We start from the raw sequence: 17,317 nt of genomic DNA, 5'->3' as shown, positions 1-17,317 counted from the left end.
CTGTCACTGATTTCATTATGATGGTGGATAGACTTTCTATTGCACATGGTCTCAAATAAATACATACAGATTTAAAGAGGATGAAATAATACTGTAGCTAAAGGGTTAAGATTTGGGAATTCTTCAGGTGATTACATTGGATATCCATGACCTTTCCTTTACTTGCAATCTTCCTATTGTGTTTGACTTACTACCCTTCAGATAATATAATTCAGTAATTTATAAAATGAATTTATTTTCCAATTACAGTTAATGTACAATATTAGTTTCAGGTGTACAACATAGTGATTAGGCATTTATATACTTGACAAAAGAACACTTTGATAAGTCTACTACCCATCTGACACCATATATGGCCATTACAATATTATTGACTATATTCCTTATGCTGTATTTTACATCCCTGTAACTTTTTCTTTTTTAAGATTTTATTTATTTTTAGACAGAGGGGAAGGGAGGGAGAAAGAGTGAGAGAAACATCAATGTGTGGTTGCCTCTCACATGCCCCCAACTGGGGAACCTGGCCTGCAACCAGGCATATGCCCTGGCTGGGAATTGAACCAATGACCCTTTGGTTTGCAGGCCTGCACTGGATCCACTGAGCCACACTAGCCAGGGCATGTCCCTCTAGCTATTTTATAACCGGCAATTTGTACTACTTTTTTTTTCCTTAATGCCTTTCAACGTTTTCATCCTTCCCCTCCCCCCCCCAAAATCTGGTGACCATCAGTTTTTTTCTCTGTATCTATGAGTTTATTTTGTTTTTTGTATTTTTTTTAGATTCTACATATACGTGAATATGGTATTTGTTTTACTCTCTCTCTCTCTGACATTTCATTTAGTATAATACCCTCCGTATCCATCCATGTTGTTGCAAATAGTAATTTTCCATTCTTTTTTATGGCCAAGTAATATTCTGTTGTATTTATGTACCCCATTTGTATCCAGTCATCATCGATGGACACTTACATTGCTCCCATCTTGGCTATTATAGATAATACTGTGTGGACATAGGGATGCATATATCTTGTCAAATAAGTGTTTTGGATTTCTTCAGATAAATTCCCAGAAATGAAATTGCTGGGTCAAATGGTAGTTCTGTACTTAATTTTTTGAAGAACCTCTATACCTTTTTTTAAAGTGTCTGCGCCAATTTGCCCTCTTACCAACAGTGCAAATGGACTGCCTTTTCTCCACAGCCTCGCCCACACTTGTTTATTGATTCATTGATGGTAGCTATTCTGACAAATGTGAAATGATACCTCCTTGTGGTTTTGATTTTCATTTCCCTGACAATTACTTACATTGAGCATTTCTTTAATGTCTTTTGGCCATCTCTATGCCCTTTTAGGAGAAATGTCTAGTCAGGTTGTCTGCCCATTTTTAAATCAGATTGTTTGTTTTCTTTGGTGTTAAGTTGTATGAGTTCCTTACATTTTAGATATTAACCCCTTATCAGATGTACCATTGGTGAGTGACTTCTCCCTTTCAGTAGGGTGTCTAGTCTTTTCGTTTTGTTGATGGTTTTCTTTACCATGCAAAAACTTTTTAGTTTGTGGTAGTCCCATATGTTTATTTTTTCTTTTGTTAACTCTTGCCCAAGGAGATATGTCAAAATATATATATATATTAAAAGTGATGTCAAAGAGTTTAGTGCTTATGCTTTCTTCTAAGATTTTATGGTCTCAGGTCTTTTACATTTAACTCTCTAGTTCATGTTGAATTTATTGTTGTATATGGTATAAGAAAGTGACTAGTTTCATTTTTTTGCATGTATCTGTCTGGTTTTCCCAACACTATTTATTGAAGAGGCTGTCTTTACCTCATTGCATATTCTTGCCTCCTTTGTCATAGATTAATTGACCATATTGGCGTGGGTTTATGTCTAGGCTCTCTCTCGTTCCATTGATCTGCGTCTGTTTTTATGCCAGTACCATGCTGTTTTGATTACTCTAGCTTTGTAGTATAGCTTGCTATCAGGTAGCATGATACCTCCAACTTCGTTGTTCTTTGTCAAGATTACTTTGGCTATTCAAAGTCTTGTGGTTCCATATATATTTTAGGATTATTTATTTTAGTTCTGTGAAAAATGCCAGTGGTATTTTGATAGGGATTGCATTGAATTTGTAGATATCTTTGTAATCAGTATTTTTTCAATTCAGCAGAGGGAGAACCTGGGAAGGTATAGTTCATACCTTATCCATCAAATTCTAGTTTATTTCTGTGTTAATTAGTTGGTGTTGAAAAATAAACTGTAACACCTTTAAAGTTTTATAAGTAAATTGTCATTCCATTTCCTTTTCCAGATATTTATTTCTGATATTCTGATTAAGAAGGACTTACTGATTTTGATAATTTTAGTTTTATTACCAAGGTTGAGTTGAATAGCCAGTCCTACTGTCCCGTGTTCTGTGTTTAAATGTTTGTCTACACGTTGAATAATCCCATGGAGACGAATGGTAAAAATGCTGAGCACTTTCCAAACCTGGAAAAGCCATGTCAAAAGTCTGGAAATTTTTTGGTACACATAGAGGGTGTTGTTACCTATAGACAACAAACATATTCTGGTTCACTAATTAGCAATTTATTCTTGGCTTTAAATGATCTAATATTTTTTGATGTCCTATTAAAGGTAACCATGGATTTAACTCCCCTATGTGACAAAATTCACAAAATATGTGTATGCAAGACCCTGGAGATATATCAGGACATATACCAGGCTAAGTCCTTGTTCGTTCAGGCAGATTGAATTCTATTTGGGAGAGGTAGGCACTAAATAAATAAATACTTAATATAACACCAATTTGTGGAAAGTGCTAAGAAGAAAAATAAACTAGGTAAGTTAGGGTAAGAAGACAGTGACAAGGAATTCTCTGATAAGGTGACACTTGAATGAAGTGAAGATGAAATAATGAATGATAGTGAATGTTAGCATTATAAATTCTAATCACTAAATTATAATTGTCTGAAAATGTTTTTTAAACCTCATCGATATTAATAGTTTAGAAATGATTTCTAAGAAAAGTGGAATGCATTTATTTGTTTTTTTTACTGTCTCTTAATGATACAGTAGGAGACATATATACAGAAACTTAATTTTTCCAGGGACCCTCAAGATTTGAACTGACCAGCACTGTCTGAACTAGTGGCTTTTATCTGTCAAATGGCTGAATTGAAAGAACAGTCTCTGTTAGAACACTGAGAGATTAAAACCCTGTCTTTGGCACTCTGTACTCACCAGCTAACCTATTAGCACAGAAACTTTGGTGTAAGCTCTTAAAACAAAACTGTATTTTTTTTTTTAATTTAAAATAAAAATATCTGCTAGAAATAGAAGAGAAATATTTTCTTGGTTGCTTGTCATTCTTTCATCACAGATCATATTTATCTAATCTCTCGTAAAGGATAACTTTCAAAAAGTAGTTATTAACAGTTTGAATTACTATTCTTTTCTATTTATCATTATTTTAGAAGAAGCTGACTAATTTGTTTGCTGTCTTTTATTTTTAAGTGTGTTTCATTGAGTATGCTATTACAGTTGTCCCATTCTTTTTTCTCCCCTTTATCCCCCTCCACCCAGTACCCCCATTCCCTCCTGCATTCCCCACCCCGCCTTAGTTTTTATGTCCATGGGTCATGCATATAAGTTTTTTGGCTTCTTTATTTCCTATACTATTCTTAACCTCTCCCTGTCTATTTTGTACCTACCATTTATGCTTCTAATTCCCTGTACCTTTCCCCCCATTCTCCTTTCTCTCTCTCCCCGCTGATAATCCTCCATGTGGTCTCCATTTCTGTGATTCTGTTCCTGTTTTAGTTGTTTGCTTAGTTTGTTTGTTGTTTTTTTTTTTAGGTTCAGTTGTTGATAGTTGTGAGTTTGTTGTCATTTTACTGTTCATAGTTTTGATCTTCTTTTGCTTAGATAAGTCCCTTTAATATTTCATATAATAAGGGCTTCGTGATGATGAACTCCTTTAACTTTACATTATCTGGGAAGTACTTTGTCTGCCCTTCCATTCTAAATGATAGCTTTGCTGGATAGAGTGATCTTGGACGTAAGCCTTTGTTTTTCATGACTTTGAATACTTCTTTCCAGCCCCTTCTTACCTGCAAGGTTTCTTTTGAGAACTCAGCTGATAGTCTTATGGGAACCCCTTTGAAGGTAACTCTCTTTTTTTCTCTTGCTACTTTTAAGATTGTCTCCTTGTCCTAACCTTTGGCAATGTAATTGTGATGTTTCTTGGTGTGATCCTCTTTGGGTCCAACTTCTTTGGGACTCTCTGAGCTTCATGGACTTGGATGTCTATTTCCTGCACCAAATTGGGGAAGTTTTCCTTCATTATTTTTTCAAATAAGTTTTCAGTTTCTTGCTCTTCCTCTTCTTCTTCTGGCACCCCTATGATTTGGATGGAACATTTAAAGTTATCCCAGAGATTCGTAAGCATCTCCTTACTTTTTTGAATTCTTGTTTCTTCATTCTGTTCTAGTTAGATGTTTTATGGCCTTCATTTCTTCCTTCATTTTACAGCCATACTCAGACATTTCTGTGAGCATCCTTATTACCAGTGTTTTGAACTCTGCATCTGATAGATTGGCTATTGCCTCGTCATTTAGTTCTTTTTCTGGAGTTTTGATCTGATCTTTCATTTTGGGCCATTTTTCTTTGTTTTGGCACACCTGTTGTGTTTAAGGGGCGGAGCCTTAGGTATTATCAGTGCGGGGCAACCCACTCTGCGTTGTGGTGCTGGATCAGTGGGGAGGGTTCAGGGAGAGAACAATACTACTTGCTGGGCTCTCACCTGGCATTCAGGAGACTGTCAGTTTCTCCTGCTGCCACAACCTCCACATCCAGAGGTTTACATCCAGAGGTTCTGAGGCTTTATTTTCCCGTCACTGGAACCCTAGGTTGTGCTGTCTATCTCACCCCCTGTTGTTCTCCCGGTTTAACTGAACGCAGGGTCCATCAGCCGCAGCCTGGTCCTCCAGCCGTGGCCTTGCCAGGTGTCCTTTCCATCCCAGCTGCCCATCTCTGCCCCTCCCACCCATCTGGATGAATGTTTCTTCTTTAACTCCTTGGTTGTTGTACTTCCATACAGTTCGAACAGTTCAGTTTTCTGGCAGTTTTCGTTTTTTATTTTTAAATTGGCTGTTTCCTTCTTTCAGTTGTGCAAGGAGGTGAAGAGTATCTACCTATGCCTTCATCTAGGCCAGAACTACTTTTTTTTTTTTTTTTAATCTGTGAGGATGCATAAATCCTGGCCAATTCAGTCCTCCTCAAACTGCCATTATTTTAGGTATCCTGTGTAAAAAATAGTTAAGTACACCCCAGTTCTTTCTTCTTTTCCTCCCGCAGAAGGATTATAGTTAGTTTCCTTTTGTATTTATTGAGGAAAAAAATGTAATTAAGTGGCATATGACCGATAATTAGGACTTTAAACTTCATATTTTATTTTACTGAAAGGATGTGTGGATTTAATTATTTACAGAAAATTTGACTTTAATAAATGGGTATATTAGCCCTGGCTGGTGTGGCTCAGTTGATTGGAGTGTCATCTGGTAACTGAAAGACTGCAGGTTCAGTTTCCAGTCAGGGCTCATACCTAGGTTTCAGGTGCGATCCCTGGTCTGGGTACATACAGGAGGCAGCCAATCAATGTTTCTCTCTTTCCCTTCATTTTTCTCTAAAAATCAGTGAAAAAATGTCTGCAGGTAAGGATAAAAAAATAACAAATAGGTATATGACTTAGAAATTCTGTCACTTGGTAAGTTTATTATTTTTCTGAAATGTATTGATGAATAATCTGGATCAGTTATCTTTTTTGGTGACACTTCATGTGAATGACACTATGAAAGGAAAAATGAATTTCTATAACTTATTTAATTCATCCTGTATTTCTTATGATATCTACCTTCTCTACAATTCATGTGTTTATTTTCCGAATAATACATATTAATGGTCTTTATATTTTCCTCCTCTTAATTGTTTGAAGATGTATTCATGCTCATGAATTATCCTAATGTTTGAGTATTAGGATTCTCCTTTTCATGTCAAGCTTTTCTTTCTTTTCTTTTTTTTTTAAGATTTCATTCATTCATTCATTCATTCATTCATTCATTTATTTATAGAGAGGGGAAGAGAGGGAGAGAAACATCAGTGTATGGTTGCCTTTTGTGCACACCCTCCTGGGGACCTGGCCCACAACCCAGGCATGTGTCCTGACTAGGAATCCAACTGGTGACCCTTTGATTTGGAGACTGGCGCTCAGTCCACTGAGTCACACCAGCCAGGGCCATGTCAAGCTTTTCTGTGTCTATCTTATATTCTCTGTAGTGTGAGGTGAAAGGAACTAACTACCCTTTTTTCTAACAATTCTTTCTAACATTCTGTTAGTTCCTGCTTTGTTTCTAAACTAAGCTTATTTCATTAACTATTTTTCAGTTTTGTGGATTCTTTGATTCTATTGTCACCCAGTCTTCTTATCGTCACAAAACAGAAGACAATTACTTTTCTTTCAAAAGATTCTTAGGCAGATGAAGAGTAGATACACTCTTCTGAAATAGAAAAATTTGCATACTTTATAGGTTTTATGGATTTATCCTTATCTTAACATTTCTATTTCTCTGTTTTGACTTTTGTTCAAAGAAGGATTATGATATTTGTTCCTTACTGGCTTTGTCACATCATAAGAAAATTTAACATCACTGGAACTGAGATAGGAATGAAAAGCATCATAGTATTTGAAGTAAACTTTGAGTCAATATCTACTGAGTATTATGCTAGTATATTTCCTGTTTGGCTGAAAAGAGTTAATAGCTCTTTTAAAATTTATTCATCTTTGCTCCTAGATAATAGTTTTGTCTCGGGAGATTCTAACCTATTTATTCCTTTCTTGATGCTACTCTAAATGCAAAATACAGTCAAACCTCAGTTCTCGAATGTCTTGGTTCTTGAACAGTTGGTCCTTGACCAAGTTGTTAACACACACACACACACAAAAATGTCTCAGGTGTCTTACAAAATTGGCGGTCTCAATTCTATACCTTTCATCCCTTTTTTCCTGATACATGTATGATTAGTCATGAGTCTCTCAGGCTATAAACAAAGGAGATTCAGTTTTTGGAAAAATCACTTCTCAAACAGTTTCAGAATGAATTAAATTCGAGAACCAAGGTTTCACTGTATATGGCCAGCCATTTTATCCTTTATTTTATGTTAGTGAAAAACTTTTGTGTTTACTCATATAGAAAGCTTGTGAGAATACTAAAGAAATAATTAAATGACATTGAGTTTTGTTTTTGTCAATCACTCGTCCCCACTTTTAATGTTTTTATATAGCTTGTGTATATATATTTAGGTTGGTCTATGATTTTTACAGTAGGATATTCCCTCTTAAAATGAAATATTGAGAGATGCAGAAAAATATTGCACAGAACTCCTGTGCAGTTATGTTGTTTAATTTAGCCTAGATGTTATATGGAGATTAATGAAAATAAAAGACATATGCCAAATGTTCTGATTAGGAATAGAATCTATCTCTAAAAGATAGGCAAAATTGTGTGGCTTTTTCTTATAACAGTGTAACACCCATAGTACATGTGGAAAAGAGTAGACAATAATCTGAGGTCCAGTTTTTCTTTGTAAGTTTAACTGGACTACACAGGTTGACATCAGAAAATAAGAGCATTTGGCATCACACACTGTCCAGCCCAGTTCCATCCAGTGATGTGCTGGAGCTTGCTCATACTGTTTCATGAAGGGCCATTGTTAACACCTCTTCACAGCTCCGCATTTAGAGATGTCATGTTGCTAACTTGAAGTCAGCCATCTGGGACTATTTACCCTAAGGAAACCAGCAAAATCAGAGCTTCCTGCTTCTTCTGGAGAGCTAGTTGTTAAACATTTACTAGGAAACCACTGGTTCCATCCATTCATCCAGCCATCTAACAAATATTCAAATTTAATGTGTACCAGGTGAACCTTGCAATGAGCACTGAGGGCACAAAGATGAATAATGATAGTCTGTGCCATAAAACACCTTATAGTTTGATTAACTAAAATGTGTGGATCAGTAAAAATCTTAGTATATAGTTTATTATCTTTCGCTGCTAGGTTAGATGGTCCACGATGGTGCTAGCATCTTAAGGGATCCTAAAGAAGTCTATTAGACAATGAAGTGGAACCCAGGAAAATTGCAGTAGTTTCTTAATGAAAAAAGTAGTATATTTTTAAATACATTGGGTTGGAAGTCTTTATGTTTGGGATTAAACACATTGATGTGCAATTGCATAGCAAGGTATTATTTATGATAATATTTGTTCAGAAAACATTCTAGATGACAGGTTGTTGAGAAAAGGACTTTCATTCTAACAGTAATTAAAAACTTGGAGACTTTAGAGAATCTATATAATCAGTAGAAGATTGAGTTACTAAACCATAAAAAGTTAAAATTGTTTGGTTCAATGTAAATATTTAACAAGTACCCATATGAGTTAGGCTAGTTGCACCACGCTAGCTGCAGGAAATACAATGGTGAGCAAGTGTCAGGATGCCAGTTAGAGAGGCAGATGCCTTGGGGGCAGGGAGTGGGGTAAAAAAATTGCTTCACTTCTGGCCTTTTGCCAAGTCTGTCCCAGACTTGGAACTCAGGCTGTACTTTTATCTAGTTTTTTTCCTAGTCTCTGATAATATTCCCATAGAGAAATCAACGGCCAAGAAATATGCCTCATTTCTTAGTAAGACCAGAGCATGAATGCCTCTCAGAATCATTGTGCATTCTGTTCGGTGTGAACTGTAGTTGGGAACTCTTACTCATGCAACACAGTATTAATAGGCTTAAAGTATTTTGCTGTGTCATGTGACTCAGCCAGATGAGTTATTTTGTGAAAATATTAAGATTTTTAGTGGTTGTTTAATTCAGCCTCCACCAGATTTAATTTACGCTAAACCTTTAGTTGAATGATATGACTATTTAGGACATTGGACAAGATAATTTCTAATTGTATAAACATAACTGCAAAGTCAAATAAAATGCTTTCATGCGATGCCTAGTAGAGCTTTCATTTCTGTATCGCGTTCTCAGTCAGGGATCATTAAACTCTTCAAAAGCATATGTTGGAACAGCTTGCTGAGTAAATAATAGGCTCTGGGGTTAAACATTGTCATGTACTTGCCACAGGGGTGTTCCTACCTCTCTTCACATACTTCTGTTGTCTGTGCAGCAACCTGAGTGCCTGGGAACAACCCCCTCATTCCTACTTCCTTTCCTAGACCTGGAGCTCTTACATGTCTGAAAGATACCTGTGCAGTGATCAGGATTTTCACTGAAAGATGCCCTTAGACTTAGGGCCATATCTCTTATTGATTAAAGCAGTCTCTTGATGCAATATCATTTTAAACACAGACCTGAAATAGTTGGGTTATTTGCAACCTTGATTAGGAAATGGGAGTGAAAGGAAGTTCCTTTTTGGTTTTTTTTGACGCTAGTGCAGGTGTTCCCCTCCCCCTCTACCCCAGACCGCTTAGGAAGGCAGAACGGGGAATATAGTAGTATGATTGCACAGAAACTTCTAAACCCTGAGTAATCTGAGAAATAAGTTCAAGATTTCTTTCATTACTTGACAGAAAGAAGAACTACTATATTGACTCTTGAATGGTAGGGAAAAAGAAAAGAAATGCCTGTTTTGCTTGATCTCCCTTATTCTTCAAGTAAAATTTATACAGCACTTTTGGACCGTGGAAAAAATGCAAAAGCTAGGGACTTAAATGTAACCAATGTGAACCTCCTTAGAAGGAGCTTTCAGCCCTGGCTGGTGTGGCTCAGTGGACTGAGTGCTGGCCTACGAACCAAAGGGTTGCCAGTTTGATTCCCAGTCCAGGCACATGCCTGGGTTGCATGCCAGGTCCCCAGCTGGGGACGTGCAAGAGGCAACCACACATCCATATTTCTCTCCCTCTCTTTCTCCCTCCCATTCCTTCTCTCTAAAAATAAATAAAATAAAAAAAGGAAGGAGCGTTCACCTCCTAAGACCATTTCCTCAAATTACCGTTTTTCTGGTTACCTCCACCATCTGAGCATTTGAGTAATAACTTGTGTCCTCTCCTGTAAGATCATTTATTGTCATTAAAATGTACTAACAAAACCATTTGTTTATGCCTTGAATTGTGTGTGTGTGTTACTAAGCATCAAATTTATGTTATAAACTGTTACATAGGCATGTATGTCTGTAGGTTTGAGGATGATAATATCAATAGTATATGTCAGTGTTTATTGGACTGTTGGCACATAAAGTGCCATTTTTCATCACCATGTGCTCTCTCTCCTTCTGTTGCCTTTGAAAATCTGTTAGACTTCCAGCAGAGGGGCCACAGATGAGGTAGCTGTACCATCTCCTGCCTCTCCCTGGGAGTTGACTATTGGCACTCACTTCACACACACCCCTGCTATTTTACTTCCTGGAGGCTTTGTGAACATGAAAATAGCTCTTCCTTCCAGAAAGATTAGAGGCCCTCAGAGTATTGTGTTATAATTTTGAATTAAATAGTACTAGTAATACAGCATTCATGGAAAAAAAAAAAAAAAGAGTATATACACCAGGGCTTAAAATAAATCAAATGGATGTTTTCATGAAGAGGTTTTTGACTTTCCTTTAAGTTCCTATTTGGTTATTTTTGTGTTTCTGTTTTTAGTATTTTTAATTTTTGTTTTTTACTGGTATCTCTATTGGAATTCTGCCTTCATTTAAAGCAGGAAGATTGAAGAATGAAGGGAAAAGGTATTAACTATTAGAAAGGCTGAGAAAAAAAGTCATTATATATTTTGAAGTTTAATTTATGTTTCTTTTTTTTAAAGAAATATTTCTCTTATCCCAATCCTAATTGTGTTTGAAAGCAATTTGCAAATTTGAAGTAGCAGTTCAAAAACGTAGAATTCATTATGGTAATTCTTTTTATATGTTAGAACCTTTCACGATTGTTATGGAAAGACCATAGAAGTAGTAATATTGGTTTTAGTCAAAGCATTGTTTAATAGAATACATGTGTCTGACTCTGGCTCCATAATCACACTTATGAAAAAGTGAAATTTGAACATGTCAAATCCACACATGATCATTTTAAGTAAGCTTTATTTGGATTATTGTTTAAAATTTTCAGAGCAAAGAAACAACTCTAAGGGCCATTTTCATAAACCATATGGTGGGGAAGGGATATGGCTAGCTTCTTAATACAGCTTTGACTCCCCTTCTTTTGTAACTGCCACGGAGTGGGAGTTGAATGAACTGTATGCAGTATTTTAAGTCTCTTCCAGTTGGACAGTTGCTCCTTCTACAAGATTGTAATGAGAATGTGATATAGTTAAAAAGAACTGGGAACAGGATATCTTTTTCAAGAAAGTGATGTTATAAATGGTTGGTTTGATTCTATTTTAGGTAATTGAAGTTTCTGTTTTTCTTTTGCGGGGAATAGGTCATAGCAAATGACAGAAGTCCCTTGGTGGGTAAAATCCACTGGGAGAAAATGGTGAAAAAGGTGTCAAGATTTGGAATACGGACAGGCACTTTTAACTGTTCCAGTGACCCCAGGTAAGTTGATTAGGCAATTCGTAGAACTTGAGTTTTGACCAGAATTTTTTAAAATAAAGACAGTGGTATTAGAAGCTTCTTTAAAATGAAAGCTGTTTACAACATTTAGCATACTGTTAGTTACAGAGGTGCTTGATTAATAGTTTTTGATAAGCTGGCAATTAATTTATTTTTTCTCTGAAACCTCTTTTTTGCCCTGATTCTTCTGTGTTCTTTCTAGTGGGGGTGACTTTTAAGAGTATGCCTTTGGTCCTTTTGTTTTACTTTTCTTTCCCAGAGAGACATCAACACATTTATGGCTTTAGGTGATACCTTTGTGCTGACCTAAATCTTCCATAATTCAGATCTGTGGTTTGCATTTTGACACTCCTTTTCATCTGTTCTATCCCTAATATATCCTGTTCCCCAAACCCAGTGTTCAAATTCAGATTCATTCTCTCTCTCTTTTAAAAAAATTTTTTTTTTAATTTATTGATTTTTAGAGAGAGAAAGGGAGAGCGAGAGAAACACCTCTTTGTTGTTCCACTTATTTATGCATTCATTGGTTGATTCTTGTATGTGCCCTGACCAGAGATCAAATGAACCCGCAGCCTTGGCATATAGGGATGATGCCCTAACCAACTGAGCTAGCCGCCCAGGGCTGCTTCTTTTTCTTTAATAAACTATATGTTTTTTCTACCTTTCCTTTTCTGTCTTTTATTGTTTGTTTGTTTTGTCCACTTTTTTAGACAGGAATCCTTGTGGATGTTTTTATTTTTCTTTTTGTCATCATCTCCAGTATTTAGCCTGTCAAATGATACCTTGTTTTATTATTCCATTATTTGTTCTTTATAATGCATTTTATTTCAATTTCTGGTGCCACCAAGTTATAACTTCATTTTATCTGTTTATTTAATTATCCATTTGATAAACATTTAATAAAAAAATAGCATGGATAGCATGTTTTATTTAGTGCTGAGGAAGGGGCTTATGATATGTATGTAGAAAACCCCACAACATTAGTTAACTTCTAATGTAGGTAGATATACCCGACTTACTTATGTTCCTTATATGTGGCCACAATGGGAAACCTGTTAGCTGGAGAAAACCTTCCTGCACTACTACAATACCTTGATTTTCCTGCCTTTTTCCTTTAAGCCCATGTTTGCTTTAATTCTCTCGACTCTCTCCTTGATTTGCTCACTTATAAGGTGAGAGCTGTTATAGCAGGATGCTCTAAGAGTTGGGGATAAGAAGAGAAGGTCTTGTATCTCCTCACATTTAATTTCCCTCTTTTACCCACAAAGCTCCATTCTCATCTTCACCACAGAAACTTGATCAAAGTCCAGTGCCTTTTGTTGAAAGTTCAAGGCATCCTAAGTATTAATGTTCTCATGAAAAGGAAGTCATTATTTCTGTTCTTTGTTTACCAAAAACAATTGCATTTAGCCTGGTTCCATCATTCCCAGAGTCTAAGTGAAAGATACCCCACTTGGTGATCTCAATATCAGAACAAATGAGAATGCTGGTTATTTTGATATTTTTCCAGATTATGCCTAAAATCAGTATTTTATTGAGAAATATTGAGAATTGATTTGTTTTTTAATTCAGTGAACTAAATAATACATTTCAGCCCTGGCAGGCGTGGCTCAGTTGGTCAGCATTGTCCTGCAAAACAAAAAGTTGCTGGTTTGATCCCACGTCAGGGCACATGGCTTGGGTTGCGGGCCTGGTCTGCAGTTGTGGTGCATGGGAGTGGCATTTGATCAAGGTTTTTCTCCCTTTCTTTCTCCCTCCCTTCCCCTCTCTCTAAAAATAAATAAATAAACTTTTTAAAAAATAAAAAAGTAATAAATTTCAAACACAGCAAATTATAAATATTGGGTTGGCCAAAAAGTCCATGTGTTTCTTTCCATAAAAGACACATTTTTCATTTTCACCAATAACTTTATTGATTTGGATATTTTGAGTATATCAGCTATCTCCCATGTGGTATAGTGGTGATTGTTCTCAGTTAATGTCTCAATTTGATGGCTATCAACTTCAATTGGTCTACCAGACCGTGGAGTGTCTTCCAGTGAGAAATCTCCAGCACGAAACTTCACAAACCACTTGCGATCTGTTTGATCAGCCATAGCATTTTCTTCATACACTGCACAAGTCTTTTTTAGCATTTCAGTTGCTTTATTTTACTGAAATAATAAAGCATAATATGCCAAAAACATTGCATATTTTCTTCCATCTTCAGTATTAAAATGGCTACACAGAAGTTCACCAATTTTGATGTTTTTTTAAGTGCACACTGGTATGACAGCTATTACAATACAATCTAACAAAATTGTTTTGAATGAAGTTAAAGACAACTAAGCACTATTAGAGCCATCTTATGGGAAAAAGCAAACGAACTTTTTGGCCAACCCAATGTATTAGAAAATAGCAAGTAAAAACAAAATTACAAAAATGTAAAGGTTAAACACATATTACAGTCTAATATAAGTTAGATAACATTAATAAAGAGTTAAAAAATAAAAGTAAGCACAACATAAAATAATCTATTAAACATGAGAAACTGAAGGTAATAGTAATATTTGATTCTTTTGGTATAAGTTTATAAAGCAAAATATGTCAGAAGCATCATATTTGACGCCAGTGCATTTTAGTGCAAATTTTTCTAGCTTCTTTTGGGAAAGCTCTTTTTGATTCTGTACTGCCTGAAAATGGTGAAGATACATATAAGCTACCTCGATACATTTTCCTCTAAATCCTTCATCTTCAAATAATCCCACTTTATTTATAATGAAGAGATATTTTTGAGCAACATTTTGCTTTTTTGTTGAGTGCAGCTATAATTTTTTGTTATTAAGAAAGCACTTTACCTGAATTTTCATCACAAAGATGAAGATTTTGATGCACAGTTACTTGTATCAGTTCTAATATTGTCATGTTCACGTTGCCTTTTTTTCAAAAAGTCTTCCAAGATAAGAACTGTTCTTGCTCTGGAAGCTGTGCTTAGTCAGGGTTTTTTCTTCTTTTTTCTTTTGAGGATTCTGGAGATAGAGAAGAACAAAATAGAGGAACTGGCGAGGGAATAGTGTTACTCAGCAAGTGTTTTAATCTAATTTTGAATAATTGAGTCATCAGTTTGATCCCAGGTTCTTAAAAACACCAAATCTCTGTACTCCACTGTCATGTTGCTTTCTTTACTGTAGTTCCTTCACTGGGTGGCCTCCAGGACAGCCTCCTCTGTCTAGTGTGCCAGTCCCATTGCACAGCAGTACTTTCTTGACCTGTTTCACCCCGCCAAGACCATTTAGGACCACCGCCCCTGGGCAGTATCTGACTTTGTCCATGGCAGGAGTTTTAATTTCTTTACCCGTGTGTACAACTTGCCTGGTAATAATCCCATCATTCCGCAAATAAGCAATCTAGCTCAGATGGCTGTATCTTTCAGGTCTATTCTCTGACCTTTTTTTGGAGAAAGTACATAATGAAGTGGGTATATATCTTGTGGGTGTTGGAGAGATCAGAGTTAAGAGGGGTAAGGGGTGCTTATGGTGAGAGCATCAGGGGAGGGGGCCCATGGAATAAGCAAGAAAGGTGAGATTGGAGGAAGGGCCAGGAAGGCCAAGGAGGCTAGTGACTTCATCTGAAGAAATAGCATTATATAAACCGAGTACCAAGGTTCCTTTTTAAATATAGCATGCCACACCAGAAACTGGAGTACCAAAACTCGCAAGCCATGTTTTCTATCATTTTTTGGTCTTCATAATCTCTTAAGAGATCGCAAAAGATTTACTTTAAAAACTATAGGATATTTTCATGGTATTGTTACTGAATTTATTTAGACCTTTAAAAAGCTTTTCAAAAATTGACAGTAAAAGTTTTCATGTGGATAATAGGTAATATAACATTCTTTAAAAATAATATGTACATTAGCCTTTATTTCTATTTAGCAGTAAGGTTTAAATTAATATGATATATTTTATTTGTATATTGGATTTCTTTAGAAGAATGTTTAAATAAATATATATTAGTAGCCTGGTGTTTTATAAGTATTAGAGTTTTTTCCAAGTCTGGGAAACATAATTTAATTTGAAAGATATATGATAACATACAGAATTATTTTTTCCTGACTCTTAAATTCTATCTGGAATGATAAACCTTAAAACTATCACTTAGCTCAGAACTGAAAAGCAATCACATAGTACATTCGTTTTCTTACATGAAAAAATAATATTCACTAAATTGCCCGTTTTTATAGACTAAGGTTTTCTATTAGAAAGATTGTCATTCAACTTATAACACAAATCAGAAGCCTTCTCTGATTTCCAAATTCTCTGGAGTGGTTTCAAAAATAAAAGGTATGACTGAGAGTAGGACTGTGTAACCAGAAGTGTCATATGCAATTAAAAAAATGAAAGCTATTTAAAGATATTTAAGATGTAAATAAGACAATTATCTATATGTGCATTTGCTGATTTGGAGGGAGAGTAAAAATAGAATTAATGTCAATGAATTATTATCTTGCATTAGACAAATACATTGTTAAGGATAGAAGATATTTTACTTTTTTAGGATATACAATTCTCAAATCATTTTAGTTGAAGCAATATTCATATTAGTGGAATCTTATCTTGTTAAGGAAGTGAATCAACTCATAAGAAGCTGAGTTGTGGTCTGTGATTCTGAGCCACCTAGATAGTTTTCCAGAGTCATCACTAAACTTGACTTTATGACAAAACATGTCCTCTTTGCTTTATTTATGTATTGCCATCCATTTACAAATCTGTAGCAAACAAAATGTATCAACAGATAGTTGTTTGGACTCCAAAAAAGAAAATGTATCCTCATGATAGCTTTTTCCCAATTTTATTGAGGTAAATTTACATAGCATAAAATTCCACAGGGCATATTTTTGAGAAAAAAATACCCTTTTTTTTTTTTTTTTAAAGAACCATTTCATTTATAATCTTGCCACTGTAATATAATGGCCATTTTTATTATTTATTATTTCCTAATTTGTCAATTAGGTTTTTTGTAGGGAGAGAGTAATGTCCCAAATATTATAGTAAGAATCAGTCCATTTCCAAAAGGACTGGAATTGTGACCCTACTGGGTAAATCTAAACAAGTAATTTAATTTTAGATAATTCTGTACTCTGTAATAAAATGGGGTCATTGTTGGACTGAATTTCTTCTTAATCTGAAATCTTACTGTTTTTATTTTTTCTGTGTTAAATACTCCTATTCATGGTCTTTATTAAAGAAATGAGAAAATACAAAACAATATGGGACTTGCTCTTTTCTAGATGAACTTTTGTGCACATTACTTTGTAACAGTGCCTGGGTCTATCAGGCATTATGGTGGGTGTTTAGATTAATAAATAGGTACAGCATGGCTCCTCTCATCACAGAGCCTTCATTCAAGTCAGGGTCTTAGGGTGTAGGATGATCTATCTCCTTCTCTCTTTGCTCATCTGAATCTAACCATTCTTAAGATCTAATTTCATTCCCAGACCTTTCATTAAATTTTCACCAGTTCAAACTTAACAACGATATTCCTTTTTTGAACTTTTTCTTAACATTATTTAGAAATAGAATATATATAGTTTTATACTTCTTTTGTTTCCTTAATAGGATTTTAAATTCCTGGTGATCAGGAATTATTTTCTTATAATCTTTTGGATCTTATCAACACCAGTGCTGAAATATCTGCTGATTCCCTTGATTTTTAAGCTACATTTTTATTTTTTAAAAAG

The 17,317-nt window shown here is 35.3% G+C and overlaps 1 protein-coding gene across 4 annotated transcripts in view; it reads left to right on the top strand.

Moving 5' to 3' along the window:
- Positions 1–17,317, top strand: part of CHMP3 (charged multivesicular body protein 3) — a 122,504-nt gene that overhangs the window by 4,217 nt on the left and 100,970 nt on the right. For 3 of the 4 annotated variants that reach the window (XM_054577686.1, XM_054577685.1, XM_054577684.1), the window contains one exon: positions 11,465–11,580. The exons of the other annotated variant lie outside the window; for it this stretch is intronic. In XM_054577686.1, coding sequence (XP_054433661.1) covers positions 11,465–11,580 — 116 coding nt within the window. The remainder of the gene's footprint in view (positions 1–11,464; positions 11,581–17,317) is intronic. 4 annotated transcript variants of the gene reach the window in all.

The sequence above is a fragment of the Pteronotus mesoamericanus genome, unplaced genomic scaffold (genome assembly GCF_021234165.1).
Source record: "Pteronotus mesoamericanus isolate MK-2021 breed Mesoamerican mustached bat unplaced genomic scaffold, CSHL_Meso_final contig_44, whole genome shotgun sequence".
NCBI classification, from domain to species: Eukaryota; Metazoa; Chordata; class Mammalia; order Chiroptera; family Mormoopidae; genus Pteronotus; species Pteronotus mesoamericanus.
Note: the sequence above shows the minus strand (reverse complement) of the source record. Positions and strands in the feature narration are given on the sequence as shown.